The sequence below is a fragment of the Humulus lupulus genome, chromosome 3, assembly GCF_963169125.1.
Source record: "Humulus lupulus chromosome 3, drHumLupu1.1, whole genome shotgun sequence".
NCBI classification, from domain to species: Eukaryota; Viridiplantae; Streptophyta; class Magnoliopsida; order Rosales; family Cannabaceae; genus Humulus; species Humulus lupulus.
The window spans coordinates 217,306,728-217,325,093 of NC_084795.1; the positions used below are offsets into that span (position 1 = coordinate 217,306,728).

General features: G+C 40.7%; 2 protein-coding genes across 2 annotated transcripts; both read left to right on the forward strand.

The window, feature by feature from the left end:
• Positions 1-243: 243 nt before the first annotated feature.
• On the forward strand, positions 244-1,560 carry LOC133821527 (protein MOR1-like). Its single transcript, XM_062253765.1, has 3 exons — positions 244-699; positions 995-1,060; positions 1,163-1,560. Exons 1-3 carry the CDS (start codon positions 547-549, stop codon positions 1,268-1,270), a joined length of 327 nt encoding a protein of 108 aa, XP_062109749.1. The 5' UTR covers positions 244-546; the 3' UTR covers positions 1,271-1,560.
• Positions 1,561-4,592: 3,032 nt separating this feature from the next.
• Positions 4,593-4,925, forward strand: LOC133825392 (uncharacterized). The gene has a single exon (XM_062258344.1). It carries the CDS (start codon positions 4,593-4,595, stop codon positions 4,923-4,925), a length of 333 nt encoding a protein of 110 aa, XP_062114328.1.
• The last annotated feature ends 13,441 nt before the right edge of the window (positions 4,926-18,366 follow it).

Consider the following 18,366-nt stretch of genomic DNA (forward strand, 5'->3'; position numbering starts at 1 on the left):
TTTTCTTATTAATAAAAGTGCACTTAGTCATACGAGTAGATTCTTTTTTAGAAGTTCAAATGATGTTGATCGTAGCTTTGATTTATATATAAAGTGATTTTTTAATTCGATTTTACTTTTAATATATATTTTGATATGGTTTATCTCAGATTTTTCTTAGAAATAATTTAATAAAGATTGAAGAAGGGATATTGGTTTATTGCATTTATCTAACTCCTTTGATTTATCTCTCTCTCTTATTTTTTTTTTATAAAGGAAAAATTGAAAGAGAAAAAACCTGCCTCTACTGAGGCACTAAATCAAAGTCTTCAGGCAATGCATACAGCTGGGTGCTTAAGTCTAGCTGACATTGTGGAAGGCAAGTATATCTTTATCCTACGCTGTAGTTCTTTAATTCAGAATATAGTATTGTCATAGGATTCCTTACTATGTTTTTGGTTTAAGTTTTTTTTTTTATTAGAGATTAGATGACATAAATTCTTTGCATTTGAGTGTTTGTAATCGCTTTGATAGGTGGTAATTTTGATTTTGCCCAAACTGTAATGGATGTTGTCTATTGCAAATATTAAGACAGCTGTAAAAAATAAAGTTCCTCTTGTACGGTCATCAACTCTTAACTGGGTAACATTCTGTATTGAAACAAGTAACAAGGCTGTTATTTTAAAGGTGCACAAGGACTATGTGCCTATCCTTATGGAGGTAAGTGCATTTATGTTTGTAGTTGTAATATATTTCATATTTTTGAACAATCAGTTGAGTAAAATGTGTTAAACATTGCTTATTCCCATTTATTTTAGAAGACAGCTTCAGTACTGGTTTTGATGAGTTTAGAGCACTAATTCATGGTTTGGTGCTCTTACTTTCTAATTTGTAATCTAGAAGACAAAGGGAAATAAAAAAATAATGGTGCAACCTATATTTGACCATGGATTATCCTGTTCATGGTGTTTCATGGACTCTCTTATCTATATTATCGTTTCTTACTTTTTCACAGTGCCTCAATGATGGGACTCCAGATGTGAGGGATGCAGCCTTTTCAGCTTTGGCAGCGATAGCTAAGGTATTGTTTTATTTATTTATCAAATTTGTGCTTTTGCTGCTTAATTCTGAATTTTGATTATTGATGGTATGGATTTATTTCTTCTTTGACCATTTGATTTAGTTGGTTGGTATGAGACCCTTGGAGCGGTCACTTGAGAAACTTGATGATGTTAAAAGAAAGAAGCTTTCTGAAACAAAACAGAAACAGAACATCTTCCTAACCCAATAAGTAGCTTTAAAAATCGATGCTTTCTGAATGGAGCTTTTTAATTTCAGTACTTTTATATGTCAAATGCCTTTGCTTATTGCTGTCTTTGGTTTAGTTTAGTTTGCTGTTCACTTTACTTGGTTGTTTATGTGATACTCATGCTAGTTGCTTCTATCTTTTTTATTACTGGATTTTACTGGTTTCTCTTAGGATGGGGATTTTACTGGGTGGTGGATAACTTATGGCTATCTAGAAGTTGTTTTTGCTTTTTTTTTTCTTGATGCATTTACCAGTTGGGTAAGCAGGGTCTTGGATCCAGAAGGCAGTTCATCTGGAGATGTTGTTACATCAGTTAAAAGGTAGGCTCTTATATGTTATTTTTGTTTACCTATTTATGTAGTTTCTGCTTTAATAGTTGGTGTAATTTGTTTTTGTCTTTTCTGTATATATACTCTTTTGTATCATTACTTCTTTAATGAGAATTGATTCTATTAATTCAGTCAATAAGTTTGATTCTATCTGCTTTTCTGAATTCCATTGAGCAAGGAAGTTGTCTCGTTTTGCTTACCTTTATGTACATGTTTCTCTTGAAACTTTACACAAAAGTATTGTTTTCAAATTGTTTTTTTCAGCTGGTCTGTGTTTTTTGCATAATAAAAGAAAGGGAAGACATAAAGCATAGTAAGAAGAATAGCATTAGAAAAGGTGATAATTCCTCTTTGATTTTTTATTTGTAAGCTGTAAAGTTGATTTTACTGTATTTTCCTTTTTAATGTTAGTGGGTTTTACAAATGGTAGTATCCTTTGCCCTGTGATGGAAAAACTCAATGTTGGAAACAATGCCTTGGCCTGATGATTACTTTCCTTTTTTTTCCATGGTTCTTTAGTTTGTTTCTAGATTACTTTGTGCCTGATGATGAAAACTTTTATTTTTGTATTGATATGTGCATTGATTTCATTTTGAGCCTCCATCTTTTCTGCTCTCACCATCTTTGGTACTCACCATGATCCATTATTTTATTTTATTTATTTATTTATTACTATTTTCTCATGTTGGCTGTGGTGATGATGATCTGTGTTTGCTGTTGGTGGTGGTGAATGCCAAAGGTGATGGTTGAAGTGGTGGTGTTTAAACCTTGAAGATGTGATTGGTTCTTAATGAATTTTCAATGTTCATGAAATTTCTAGCATTAATCTCTGAAGGCATTTATATATTAAAATGGTCTCTTTTTACAACTACAAAATATATATTTTATTGCCTTATGTAATAATATGAAGATATTGTCATATATTTTTTGTTAGTTTTCACTTTCTTTGCATGCTTATTTGCCCTGTGATGGAAAATCTAATTTTCAGAAGCAGTTTCATGGTTTTGCATTATAAGCCTTCTCTCTCTCTCTCTCTCTATACATACATACATATATATTGCTCTCTCTCTCTCTCTCTCTCTACTTTTTCACTAGAAAAAGTCTATTTTATAGAATCTATTGTGAGTGCTCTTAAGGCTTATAATGAAAATTCTCATGTACACTGTTAATGACCATATTAGCTTATGAGATCTGAGGGCTTTTGAATATCTAAGTTTGTTATTCTCTGTTTTATAATGCTTTATTTGCTTTATCACCTGTTAATAGATGTTTAGTAATCTTTATGATGCCAGGTTGTACTGTTATGGTTCATCTCCATGGCTGCCAGATTATTGTTTAGCCGTATCCATACATAGATATATATATACATAATTTTAGACCTTATGTTATAAGCTACTGCATTCATACATATATATATTTGGATATAATTGTAGATTTTCTATCTGTTATAAGCTACTGAATTCATACTTACAACATAACCATATATAGTACATAACCAACTTACAACATAGTGACACATAAGAATTTTCTTTTTCTTTTTTATTAGGGTGTGACTATCAACACAAATGCCTGGACTGATGCTAGACATTCTGTGAATCAAATCTATGACATCCTTTACATGATGGGGCGTGATGATATTGCTGTTAGAGTTGGCGGCGAAGGTGGAATACTAAAAGATGGTACCATTCTTCCTAATGTTGGTGGATATCTTCCCATAATAGAACAGGCATGAGCTCATTGATTGCCTTCTACATGTTTGATTTTTGTTTTTCCTCATAAAAAAACTTAGTACATTGCCATAACATGTATATCATACAATCTTAGTTAAAAGCCACTCTAATTTGTGTTTAGTTTATGTATGTCAGGGTGTTACAACCATTGAGGGATGTAGATATAGACAAGCTATCCCAGCAGGTATTGGAGGTCGTCTGGATGTTGATACAAATTTTGGCATTCGAAAAGCTTTTCTTCCTCAGGTATATATAGACTTTTATTTCCACTGATCTGTTATTCTTATTCTATGTATGATAAAAGAGATGTTTGCTTGAGTTGAGTTGAGTTGCTTATTTAAACTTTATATGCTTACACGTGGAAACTAGCTTTAGTTTTATGGTCTTAATAATAAAAGGATTTTTTTTTTACAATGTGCAGGTATATTGAGATGATTTCTTTGGAGCAATTCTTGACAACATTTGTAGTTGAGGCCTTTAGAATGGAAGAATGCATTTCACTAATTTTTGTATACATTTCTTGTTTTGTATTTAGTGATAAAGGAATATGAATTGGGCATAAATTATGTTGTAATATGATTTCTTAAGCCTAGACTAGTAGACTAAATATTGCAATTACATTTGAGTAATTAATAAAAATCTATTTATGTTACCTTATTTGGCTTCAACTTTCATATTTGTTTTCCTAGTTTTGTGTAAGTAAAAAAAGATTATGTTTCTCTAAGCTAATATAACACATGTGTTATACTAAAGTTTAGTATAACACAAAAAATGTGTTATACTAAAGTGTAGTATAACACAAAAAATGTGTTATGCTAAAGTATAACATAACACAAAAAATGTGTTATACTAAAGTGTAGCATAACACAAAAAAAGTGTTATACTAAAGTGTAGTATAACACAAAAAAAGTGTTATAGTATCGACTATAAATAACATAATTCAACACTAATCTATATATTAAAATAACACAGAAATTGTGTTATCGTTGACAGTACAATAACACATCTGTATAACACTGATAAAGTGTTATGTAAAGTACCCTGACCTACGATAACATAGTCTATCTTAACACATCAGAAAGTGTTATCGTAGGTTTTGATAACACATTTTTGGTGTTATTAAAAGCATTTTTTCTTGTAGTGAAAGCTTGTCATTTGCCGTTTGAACTGGAGCATAGGGCACAGTGGGCATTAAAAAAGTTGAATTTCAATCCGGCTGCTTCGAAGGCATTAAGGCTAGCTCAAATGAATGAGTTAGATGAATTGCGTCATGATTCCTATGAGAATGCAAGGATCTACAAAGAGAAGACAAAGAAATGGCATGACAATAATATTGTCAATCGGACTTTTCAAGTGGGTGATAAGGTGCTGTTATTTAATTCTCGTCTCAAGTTATTTCTGGGAAAATTAAAGTCTCGATGGTCAGGGCCATTCACTGTTACAAAGGTTTTTCCATACGAGGCTTTGGAGATTCAACAAGGTGATTCTTCGCTGTTTAAGGTTAATGGGCAGCGGGTGAAGCATTATTTTGGAGGAGAGCTTGAGAAGAAGGTTAATATCACACTGGTGGATTGTTAAAAGAAACGAAGCGTCCGGCTAAAAGACGTTAAAGACAGCGCTTTGAGGAGGCATTTCTCAGTTTTAATTTTTAATTTTTGTATTTGTTTGGTTTGGAACAATGTTTAGGAAATTTATTTTAGCTGTTATTTTTATTTTAATGTATTGTATAAACCGTGAAAATCGTGAAAAAAACACAAGAGCTTTTAAGAAAAAGGTTGGAAATATGGTGATTGGAGGTGCAATAGCGCTACAACGCTGTATTCGTAGCGCTATGGCACTCATCTCAGAGAAGAATTTTTTTTTTTGGAGGTTATTAGCGCTACAGCGCTGGTTCCAGAGGAAAAAAACCCAGAACGGGTATTAGCGCTACAGCGCTATGTCTAGAATTTTTTTAAAAACAAAAGGGTTTCGATTTTTCCCCTCATTCCCTCTACATTTTTCCCCTCATTTCCGTGTTCTCTCCCCCATCTCCTTCATAGCCCCCATAGATTTTCCCTTTCAGCCTCTTCCCCAGAAATTTCACCACACATTCTCCCTTTCTCATTCATTTCTTCTTTTATTTCTCTCTTTTCTTTGCTTTCTTCTCCAACCCATTCCACTTTTTCCCAATCATTTTTGAAACTCTAGAAATTCATTAATTTAATTTCTTGATGAAGATGGCAATTTTCAAGGGGATGTTCTAACTCAAGCATATAGGAGTCCATTGCAAGGTTTGGTAAGTGGTTCCTTTCCCTTTTATCTTCAGATTTTTGTTGTATTTGGGATTAGATTGCTTTGATTGATTGTTGAGGGTGGATTCCATTTGTAATTTGGATTTGGGATCTTTAGTTCATTTGTTTGGAAGATTGAATACTTTGAGAGGTTATGAAATGAAAAAGGATTCATTTGAAGGGGAGGTGCTGTAAAAATTCTACCTTGTGGGTTGGTGAGAGTGTGGATAATGGCTCCTAAGAGTAGAGCGGGTGGAAATAAGGAAAAAGGGAAAGGACAAGCATTTGCTTCTCAACCAATGGATGATAGTTCAGAGCACGAGTACGATGAAACTAGATTTATCAATTTTAAGGCTCAAGAGCGCTATGAGAAATTTGTTAAAAAGCCTTTGATTCCTGAGCGTGAAGTGGAATATCAGTCTGATCCTTTTACTCATTAGATTTTTGAATTGGTTCGGGCTAATTTTATGAATAGGAAGTGGGGAAATTTTGTGACTAAATTGGCACAGGCTAATGTATCATTGGTGTATGAGTTTTATGCGAATTTAAGAGATAAACACAATGATACAGTTTTTGTTCGAGGTAAGCGTGCGCCTTTCACTGCAGAAGCTATTAATAAGGTGTTCAAAGTCCCGCACATAAAACAGGAGGAGGAGGAATATGCTCAGTTTTTGAATGGATCTATAGATTTTACTGCTGTGGTTGATAAATTATGCTTTGAAGGTGCTCCTTGGAATTTATCTGGCAGTTTACCTAAAAGCATAGCATCGTGCCAGCTAAACATTGAGGCAAGATTTTGGGCGTTTTTTGTTTGTGCTCGATTTATGCCAGTTAGTCATGTGCCTGATATGACTAAAGATCGAGTCTTATTGATGTATGCTTTGATGATGGGAATGAGTATTAATCCAGGTATATGGATTAAGGCCAATATTGATTTTATTGAAAAAGGCCATACTACTGGAGGTTTGGGCCATGGGTCTGTCATCACGATGTTGTGCTGTAAGGCTGGTGTTCCGGAATTTGGTACTGATATTTATCAGTCTTTGTAGCAACCGTTGTCCATCAATTTTATGAATGATTATCCTGAGCCTGCTCTGTATGTGCCGCAGACAAGGAAAAAGGGTAAGCGCCGTGTGGAAACTGATGTGGAGGAAGAATTTGAACCAGTATTGTTGGGTGGAGGAAGTAATTCAAGTATGCAGCAAGTCAATGCTAAGTTGGATTATCTAATCCAACAAAATCAATATGTGGTTCAACAACAGCATATGATGAATTAGTATTTGGGCCATCGTTATGACTATGAGGTGAATCATGTGGCTCAGTTAAACAATTTGGTGAGCTGCTGGTCGTTAGATGAATCGGATCGCACTTATTTTGCTCCACCACCACCCTATCCACCGTATTCTCCTTTTTACTCTCTGCCTCCACCCCCGTCATTTCCTGGTTTTCCAGAGCCTCCGCCTCCGCAGTCTCAGCCTTTTGAAGGACCTTCGTTCCAACCACCACCGCCATACTGATGTTGCGGGTCAGGTAAGTCTCTATTCTCATTCTTTCTTACTTCACATTGGGGACAATGTTCCGTTTTAAGTTTGGGGGAGAGATTTATTTCTGGTTTTCTTTGTTGCGTTTTTGATTTGTTTGTTTTTTTGTTTTTAATTTTAATCAGTTGTTCGTTTGGAGTCATGTTTTGGAGTATAAATTAAGTTGACAATAATCGCCATTTCAATATGATTGACTGTTTTGTAGTATAATCCAAAGGAAAAATTGATGTGTTTCTAAAAATAATCTGTGTGCTTGGTTAGATTGCTTTGTTTTTTCACTGTGATTTGTTGACATTAGAGATCTATTGCTCATACATTGCAAATGTTATACTTGAGTTATTTTATGCATGTAAAATTTGGATTGTGGATTGAAAAGTTTGAAAAATTCTAGAACCTGCTTGCTTACTATTTGAGATGAAATTTGAAACAGTGCACATTTAGGAAAATGATATAGGCAATTTTTGGACTGGTTGTGCCTTCCAAGCTAACCCTGTTAAATTTTCTCCTTAGTCAACCCTTTTGAGCCCTTTAACCATTTTCTTGATTAACACATTCTTTTGAGCCTAACTGTAAAATGAAATACCATTTACTCTTTTTTTTTACCCATACCATGAGCATGAAAATCATTATATGAGGGGAGTGAATGTGTAATGGGATGTTTGTATTATGTGTTATTCAGAAAATTACTTTTGATTGAGAAAGAAAAAAAAATTTAAAAAGAAAAAGAAAAAGAAAGTGAAAAATGATTATGCCCCCAAACAATTATTTATTGAAAAATCAAAGTTTGGGGGAGTTTATTGAAAAAATATATATATTCTCAATCATTGCACAAAAAAAGGGGTAACAAGGGATGAGTGGTGTGAAATTGTTGGGAGAGCTTGTTTAGTGGAATGCTTGTGGTATGATAAGCCTCAAACTGTCTCTTTGTCCACCTATACCTAAGCCTTCTATTACAACCCTTATAAAGTCCTATTGATTCTTATTTGTGCATTTTTTTTTTATATTAATGGAGAATAGTAAGTAATGCAGGCATATGGACTATTTGAGTTTGTGGTTAGTTGGTGAGAATTTGATGTGCATAAAGTGGTTCAATTATTTTATTTGCAAGTTATGAGTAAATGATCTTTGATGTTGAGAAATTGCAGTGAATTGTGAAGTGGTTAAGACTGAAAATCTAGATTAAAGTTTAAATTGCATGATTGTTTTTCCTAAGAATTATATATGCATAATAGTCTTGAGTGTTTGAATTGGTTAGTTTTGTCAACTTGGTTTGTTAAGTTTGAGTCTAGTTAGAGTATTTACTCGAGGGCGAGTACATGTTTAGTTTGGGGGAGTTTGATAAACGAGTTTTAGGCTCGTTTATGGTCTAAGTTTTTAGGGTATTTTTCGTTAGTTAGGATTATTTTATTTTGGAATTATGTTCGTTTGTTCATGTTTCAGGGTGATTAATGCTCAAGTGATACAAATAGTGAAAAGGAGTGAAAGTGGAACAAAATCGGGACGAATTTGTGGAATTTTGGGTACTGTAAGTAGCGCTACAACGCTACTAAGGGAGCGCCATAGCGCTAGGAAGGATTTTTGAAGAAGTGATGCTCCTGACTTTAGTGCTACAGCGCCACAACAGCAGCGCTATAGCGTTTGGATGAAGTTTTTCAGGAGGTTGGTTCTGGAAGTAGCGCTACAGCGCTGGTGCCCAGATTTCTGATTGAGTTGTTTCTGACTATAGCGCTACAACGCCAAGAACACAGCGCTATAGCGCTGGTGACGCGATTTTCACATTTCTGACCACTTTTTGAATGGCAATTTGGTCTTTTCACTTGGAACTTTAGAGGGATATTTAAGATACATGATGTTGCGAATTAGGAGAGGATTCCGATTTTCAAAAACCCTAGATTAACAAGAGGCTGTTGGATTGATCTTCTTATTTTTATTCAGTTGGATTTGGAGGTTACTTTTATGAATAATTTTCACAGTTCAATTTTATCATGGTGTTTATGAACTAATTTCTTTTTATCTAGGGATTAATGTAGTCACTGAGATTCTATTTAATTTTATTATGAATTTCTATTGATACTTCTTCTCTATTCTAATCTATATGATGTGTGTTTAATGCTAGTAAATAATTGGTCACTATTTGCTTGATTTAATGGTTTTGATTCAAAATTCGAAAGATGAGAATTGAATATGCTATCATCATATAGACATAGGGTACATATTGGACAAAAGTACTTATATGACTTGGGTAGTAATTAGGGTTCTATGTTTAATGCCTTTTATATGTTTAAGTTTGTTATCCAATAAATTAGCATTTGTGACGTGGCAAATAATCTCTTGACACGTGGCTGACACCTGGAGCGTCTGCTAGAGTATCGACCAGGAGACACACCAGAAGCAGGACAGACCTGTTTTTACCACGACCAGACTGGTCGGTGGTTCCGCTGGCAAAGCAACATTTATGGAAAGATCTTATGTATCCCGAATTTATTTCATGCAATCTTCTGAATATCCCATGATTCAGGGGATAATATCTGTAACAATATTGGGCAACCCTCCATGAGCCTATAAAAAGCAGGAGATGGCTCATGGGAAGGGACTTTTGGAGCCCGGAAATCATAGAGACATAGAAATTATCTGTGAAAACTTGTATTGTTTATGAGGAGTGTTGAAACTCATTGAACCCAAGTTCTCTGATCACACTTTTGTTCCCATATCAATATCATTCTAAGTGGACGTAGGTCATTACCAGATTCGGGGGCCGAACCACTATAAATTACTGTGTTTTCTTTACTTTTGTCATTACGTTATTATCTATACATATTCGTCTATATCATTCATATTTTGACTCCGTGTCAGTTGGCTAAATCGAGGGTCAACATTCTGGTGCTTTCATTGAGAGGACGACTCATCATTGTTGATAAAACTAATGGCGAAAGCAGGGAAGAAAGCTGCTCAGACCACCGCCGCTGCACCGTCGAATCCGCCACCTCCTCCTCCCCCTGCAAGCATGGCGGAAGATGAGCCGCAACTAGATTTTGAAGAGGAGGAAATGGACGATGCGACTTTGAGGAGCACCTTGGGCACGTTGCAGGAAGAGCTGGCTAGTCTGAGAGCCAATCAAGAGACTGCCGCAGAAGCTATGGCAAGGCAGCAGCAGGAACTTGATCGTCAGAGGGTGGAGTTAAGCGAGAGACAAGCGGAGGTGGATCGCCGCCAGACTGAGGCCATGGCAGCCCTTGAAGCGGCCTTGCTGTTGGCCAGAAATCAGGCCGCGCCTGCCTCACAGCCTAATCAACCTGAAACTGGGCCACCCCAGGGAGGTCCCAATCCTAGCCCACCGGTCCATCCTTCAAGTCTGCAAAGGCCTGAACAGCCCCAGATGCCCCATGACGACGTCCCACTGGACCCCGAGGCAGATCCACCATCCCACGCTGCTCGAGGTAATCCCCCGCAGCAAAGGCAGAATAGGGCCGAGTGACATCCTCGTAGTCCTAGACGCCGCGAGAATGATGGGCCACACCAAGCGAACAGGGGTCACTACCCTCCTGGTAACATGAGAGACTCGGAGTTAGGCTCTGCGGTCCGTGGATCCCAACAGCATGATAATGCACGGGGACATCGCGACCAGCGCAGGCCACCCTCTAACGCTCGGGGTGTTTCTGCCAGAGACGGGAATAGAGGGAACAACCAGTCTTACCATAGCCAGTCAAAGTTCAAAGATGGCCACGGCTACAACGAGGCTGACTCAGGCAAGAACAATGCTGATGGGAGGAACGGAAATAAAGGTAAGAGCAGGAGCCAAATACCTCAAGATGATCAACCAAATAGACAAGATGCTGGGGGGCAACCCAGGCAAAATAATGTCTTCAACCGGCTCGGAGGTAGCGAGCAACGGAGAAGAGAGGAAGATCTAAGAGACATACTCAATGATCGTCGAGAGAAGCATGGTGAGAACATCCCCCCAGCAGCAGAGACCGTAGCTATTCCTACTGCGTTGCAAGCACAGATAGACGCACTAAATCAGGCTGTGCAATAGTTGGTCGGAGGAAGGACCTCTTATATTGACCACGATAGAAGAAAAGGCACTCCATTTATCCAAAGAATAGCCAACGCAGAGACTCCCAGCAAGTTCAAGATGCCCACGCTCCCGAACTTTGATGGATACGGAGATCCCGTCTCGCATGTGAATAAGTTTGAAATCCAGATGGACATTCAGAAGGTGTCCGAAGACGCTCGGTGTAGGATCTTTCCTGCAACACTTTCTGAAGCCGCGCAGGAATGGTTCTTTAAGTTCCCACCTGCAAGCATAGTTTCCTGAGAAATGTTCGTAAGGGAGTTCTACAGACAGTTCTACGCAGGTCGTGTCCACCCGACCGAAGCAAACCAACTGGTTGAGATCCGCCAGCAAGATGGAGAATCACTGAAAGATTACATCCAGCGCTTTATGCGAGTGGCAGCCGGAGCAAAGACAGTCGGGGACGAAGGAAAAATGATGGCTATAACTGCGGGAGTGAGGCGCCGTTCGCCCCTATGGAAAAGTCTTCGTAAGGATGGGGTTAGAACCACCCAGGAATTCTTAGACCGAGCTGATCGGTATATCAAACTCGAAGAAGCCATTGCCGATGATGGAAAATCCTCGAACAAGGGCAAGAAGGCTGACGAACCCGCCAAAGCCGCCAATGGCACCAAACCAAATGGCAACGGCAAGGGCAACGGAAACGGCAACGGTAATGGCAAGAATGGTGGGAAACGGCAACACAATGAGCCTTCCACCTCCGACAATAAACGAGCCAAGGGTAATCGTTATGAACCTAGGTTCACTAACTACACTGCCCTCGTTGAGTCTCGAGGAGAGGTTTACCAGGCCACAAGCTCTAGTGTGCCCTACAAGAAGCCTGGGCCCATTCGAAAAAACATTTCAAAAAGAGACACTACCAAATTCTGTCGTTACCATAACGACTATGGACATGACACTAATGAATGCAACCAGCTAAAAGATGAAATCGAGTTCCTCATTAGACAAGGACACTTGAGAAGGTACGTACGGGCTCGGGAACTTCCCAACGAGAAGTTCCAGGTGGCAACGAGCAGACGTCCACACGCCAACGCTCGCCACCATTACAGCCTGCCCCCGTAGCCGGAACACTTTTAACCATCTGTGGAGGCCCACACCTCGCTGGAAATAGCGGAAAGGCTAGAGAACGATATGCTCGAACTCTGCGCCACGACCAGGACATCGAGATGATGACTGTGGAGGACCGAGCGCCGAAAAAGGCCCGCTCAGAGGAATGCGGGATAACCTTCTCTGAGGGCGATGCCCAACACGTCCGGTTCCCACATTCCGATCCGCTGGTCGTGGATATCCAAATGGCCAATATGATGGTAAAAAGAGTACTGGTCGATACAGGGAGTTCAGCGAATATCCTGTATAAATCAACGCTGGAACGCATGAAGCTGTCCGTGAAGGACTTGGAGCCCTGCAATCAAACCATATACGGCTTCTCTGGAGAAGGACTCGCACCAGCCGGAATGATCAAACTCCCAGTAACAACGGGTACAACGCCTGCCTCAAGGACATTACTCGCCACTTTTGTAGTGGTCGATTGTCCTTCAGCGTATAACGCCGTTATTGGAAGACCCATACTGGTTGAACTAAGGGCCATCATCTCCATGTGGCATCTAGCCATGAAATTCCCAACGGACGCAGGGGTAGGATGCGTTTTGGGAAACCAAAGGGAGGCCAGGGAGTGCTATAACGCCTCGATCACAAAGGCAAAAAGTGGAGCATCGAGGAGCGCTACTCCAGAACGATTACAGATGACGGAAGACAGACAAACCCAATCAGGTGGAAAAGTCACCAAATAGGGTGTTGCCCAAAGTGAGGATATAGATTTGGATCCTCGCTTTGGGGATTTTGAAGAAAATGTTGGACCCGTCGAGGACCTGGAGGAGGTCCATCTCGATGAAAAAGACCCGACCCGAATCGTAAGGATTGGGAAGAATTTAGAACCTACCGTGAAACAGGCGCTTGTGGAATTCTTGCAAGAGAACCAGGGAGTTTTCGCCTGGTCACATAAAGACATGGTCGGAATAGATCCTGCGGTGATCAGCCATGTCCTGAACATAAACAAAGTCTTTCCACCGGTGCAACAAAAAAGAAGGCTGCTCGATAAAGACAGATCAAGAGCCTTGAAAGAAGAAGTCGAAAGACTTAAAGAAAATGGGTTCATCAGGGTGGCGTTTTATCCATCATGGGTCTCCAATCCGGTGTTGGTCCCCAAGCCTAACGACAAATGGCGGACCTGTGTGGATTTTACAGACCTCAATAAGGCCTGCCCAAAAGACTGCTTCCCACTCCCGAGGATCGACCAGCTAGTCGATGCAACTGCTGGGCATGAGACCCTTTCGTTCATGGATGCGTATTCAGGCTACAATCAGATCAGCATGCATCCCCCTGATGAGGATCATACCAGCTTTCGGACCGATACGGGCTTATATTGTTACAAAGTAATGCCCTTTGGACTGAAAAACGCAGGTGCAACTTACCAACGATTGGTCAACCACATGTTCAAGGAGCTGATCGGAGTAAGCATGGAAGTATATGTGGATGACATGCTGGTAAAGTCCAAGAAGGCTGAAGGACATGTGAAGGATTTGAAAAGGTGCTTTGATGTGTTAAACAAGTACCATATGATGTTGAATCCCCTCAAATGTTCCTTTGGAGTCGGGTCAGTAAAGTTTTTGGGATTTATAGTGAATTCAAGGGGAATCGAGGCCAACCCCGACAAGATAAAAGCCCTGATCGATATGAAGTCGCCAGAAAAGATCAAGGATGTCCAAAGCCTGACCGGAAGGATAGCTGCCCTTAGTAGATTCATCTCAAAATCAACTGACAAGTGCGTTCCATTCTTCAATCTACTTAGGGGAAATAAAAAGTTTGAATGGACGGAAGACTGCGAGCAAGCATTCCAGACAATAAAGGCTCACATGTCGCAACCTCCTATACTATCAAAACCAATGGAAGGAGAGACTTTGTATATTTATCTGGCGATTACCGAAGTTGCTGCTAGTGCGGTACTGATACGGGATGAAGAAGGCGTGCAGAAAGCTGTTTACTACGTCAACAAAAGGCTGATCGGTGCAGAATTAAAATACCCACCGATCGAAAGATTAGCATATTGCCTAATTCTAGCCTCCCGAAAGTTGCGACCGTACTTCCAAGCCCATCCTATCACGGTTTTGACCGACCAGCCCCTTCGGCAGGTCCTCCAAAAACCTGAGGCGGCTGGACGACTGTTAAAATGGGCGGTCGAATTGGGACAGTTCGACGTGACTTATTCACCGCGAGCAGCAATAAAAGGGCAAGCCTTAGCCGATTTTATTGCGGAGTTCACCGAACTCCCCAGCAACGAGTTGTGCGAAAAACCTGAGGCGCCCATGCCTCAAGACAAGACTCCTTCGTGGAAACTATTCACAGATGGATCATCTAATGAATCTCACGCTGGAGCGGGAGTGATATTGATAACGCCCGATGGGCATCGATTTCACTGCGCAATTAGGTTTGATTTCGCAGCGTCAAACAATGAGGCGGAATACGAAGCACTCCTCGCTGGACTGAAAATGGCCAGGGAGATGAACATAAAAGCGCTCGATATTTTCAGCGACTCTCAGCTGGTCGTGAATCAAGTCCTGGGAGAATATCAAGCGCGAGGGTTAAAAATGATGGCCTACCTTAATAAAACAAAAGATTTGCTAGCACAGTTTACAAAATACACCCTCCAGCAAATTCCGCGAGACCAAAATTCGAATGCAGACGCCTTGGCCAAACTTGCAAGTGCCAAAGATGCTGACACCTTGAACATAGTCCCAGTAGAGAGATTAAGTGAACCAAGCATTGATGCGGCCGAAGCCAGCATGGAAATTCGAGTAGAAGATACATGGATGGCACCTTACCTGGAGTATCTGACAAATGGGACATTGCCAGTAGATAGAAACAAAGCCAGAACTCTGCAAAGACAAGCTGCTAGGTACATACTGCTCGACGGTGTTATGTACCGAAGAGGATATTCAATGCCACTGCTCAGGTGCATTACATCAGAAAAAGCTAAGGAACTCATGAAAGAGGTGCATGAAGGCTTCTGCGGAGATCACGCTGGGGGGCAGAGTTTGGCGAAAAAAATTCTTCGACAGGGCTATTTTTGGCCAACGATGAACGAGGATTCAATGGAGTACGTACGAAGGTGTGATAAATGTCAGAGGTTCTCCAAAATCCCACGAGCAGCTCCAAACGAGCTAAAGCAGATGCAAAGCCCGTGGCCTTTCACAATATGGGGAATAGATTTAATTGGATCACTACCGACAGGAAAAGGAGGAGTAAAGTACGCAGTTGTGGCAGTCGATTACTTTACAAAATGGGTCGAAGCTGAACCACTCGCAACCATAACGACCAAGAAAGTTCTCGACTTTGTCATCAAGAACATTGTGTGCCGGTATGGTTTGCCCAGAAAGATAGTTTCAGACAACGGAACCCAATTTGACAGCGACCTGTTCACCGATTTCTGCGAAATGCATGGGGTAATCAAGAGCTTTTCTTCAGTCGCACACCCCCAAGCGAATGGGCAAGTCGAAGCTGTAAACAAAACCCTCAAGGACACCCTGAAGAAAAGACTTGAAGAAGCGAAAGGAGCATGGCCAGAACAACTACCGAAAGTCCTCTGGTCGTATAGAACATCTCATCGAACAGCCACAGGGCGTACCCCATTTTCCTTAGCTTATGGGTATGAGGCCATGATACCCGTCGAGGTAGATCCCCCCTCACATCGGCGTTTAACGTATGATCAAGAGAAAAACAGCCAGCTAATACTGGAGTCCTTAGACTCAATTGATGAGATACGAGAAAAGTCTCAACTCCGAGTTGCTGCTTATCAACAAAAAGTCGCCCGGTACTTTAACTCCAAAGTTAAAGAAAGAAGATTCAACGTCGGAGACTTGGTGTTACAACGAGTCTTCTTGAATACCCGCGACCCCACTGCTGGCGTGCTCGGACCTAACTGGGAAGGACCTTACCAGATTGAAGAAGTCCTTCACCCAGGCACCTACAAACTTGCACGCTTAAACGGAGATCTCGTTCCACGTTACTGGAATGGAGAACACCTGCGCAAGTATTATCAATAAACAACCCTTCTTAAAGGACTGGCTTGTTCAAATTTTCCCATTAATTTTTACAAGTTTTGCAAAGAGGGTTAGCCACGGTGTATGGCTAACTGCTCGTATATGTAAGATCCTGTTTCAGAATCATTCGTAAAGACATGATTAGTCCATTTTTAATACGAAATTATAAGGGACTGTGCTCAGCCAGTCGTTCTTGCCAACCTTTGTGAATTTACATTTACAAGTATTTGTTCATTACGTGTGTTGTTTTGCTGTATTACAAGTATCATTTTTCCGCGCGAACAGGAATGTTCGGACAGGCCATGGTCAAGGCAAGTGACCAAGGACCTAAGAGCTCCTCGATCACTTGGGGGGCATATAAGGCACATCGATAGCAAAGCATACTCTCAAGGTATGTAAACACATGAACAAAATGAGTGAAAGCATGCTTCAAGTACTTAGAGTATTTTTTCAAAATATATGATGCCAAAGTACTATGCTAAGTTCGGTCATACGGACAAACGTTATAATAAGTAAAAATATTATAACACCAAGAGTCAAGCTTTTACACCGCAAGCATTGCTGCTTGGATGTAATTGTTCAAACAAAAAGAATTACTGCCCGTGCAGCAAAGTTTAAAAAGAAATTATTGTCTTTACATTGCGACCCGTGGGTCGCGTGTTTAAAAAGAAAGAAGAGCAGCTAAATAAATTAAGAGGCATGGGGGGCAGGAGGATCCTGGGCAACAACCTGGTCAGTCTCTTCCTCGATGGTTTCTTCATCCAAACCAACGACGCTTGGGGTTGCAGGAGTCGCAGCTCTCGCCTCCTCTTCAGCCAGTTGAGCAGCGCACCGAGCCAACTCCGCAACTCTGACCTCCTCTGAAAGGTAGCTAAAGTCAGCACCCTGATTGTGTTTCCAAAAGTTATAGAAACATCGGAGTGTCACCCTCTTGTACTTTTCCAGATTCTTGGAGTTGTCAAGCTCCGACTGCTGCACCTTGCCCTCGAGAGTGGCAATAGTCTCGTCCTTAGACTTGACTACCCCCTCCAGATGCTTGATCTCGCGGAGATGAGTTTTATTGTACGACCGGTACTCTTCCCTCAGCTTAACCGCTGCATCTTTAGCAGCTTCAGCCGCGGACAGTTTGGTCACCGCTGCATCCCGCTCTCGGACCACCGTCCCCAACTCCTTAGCATGTTTGGCTTCAGCAGCCGAAAGCTCCTCAGCCGCCTTCACCTGATGTTTCTCGAGAACTTTAGCCTCAATCTGCTCAAAGTAGGCCTGGGCTCGGGTACGAGCAGTAATGGCAGAAAGTAAGGCCTGTAAATGAAAGAAAAAGAAGTCAAGACTTATCACGAGAACTGAAAAAACAAAGACTCGGGAAACAAAGAAATACTTACGCTGGAGATCTCGTTCAGAGTCCTGTTCAGGATCTGATCGACTGGTAGCTCTACAGCTTGGATCATGGCGGCCCCAACACGCTCACCTCTGCCAATCCGTTCAATTCGATCCTTAGCGGATCGAATGGTATGGCTCACGAGCCTGGCCTCATGAGCCTCTTCGCGAGAAAGATGCTCCCTAGCAGGCGCAGGTGGAGGATTGGACCGACCAGGGGTGTTTTGCTGTTCAGAAGGAGCTGGAGGAGGGGTAGGAGTTCGCCTAGTTGGCGCAGGACTTTGCCCGGTTGGAGTGCCCTGAGGAAGGTCTTCTGGTCGACTCTTCTTGGCTGAAGGGCCTCGACTGGTTTCACCAGTTCGTTTCTTTGACCTCCGTTGAAGTTGAGGGACTTCCTCTTCCTCTTCGGCCTGGTACATGTCAAAGATATTGGGAGTCGACATATCTGCATGAAAATAAACACAAGAGGTTAGTAAGGGAAGAAAAAGGTGAAAATAAGTAATACAACAGAAAGAAGATAATAAAGTGAATACCCGAGCTACAACTACTGGTCGCTATACTATTGACTCTATTAATCATATACTCATTTTCTGGCATGAAGAAGTTTGGCCCTAGATTTGGAGCATATGTAAAGTTTCCATCCCCGTCAAACATGTGACAGGG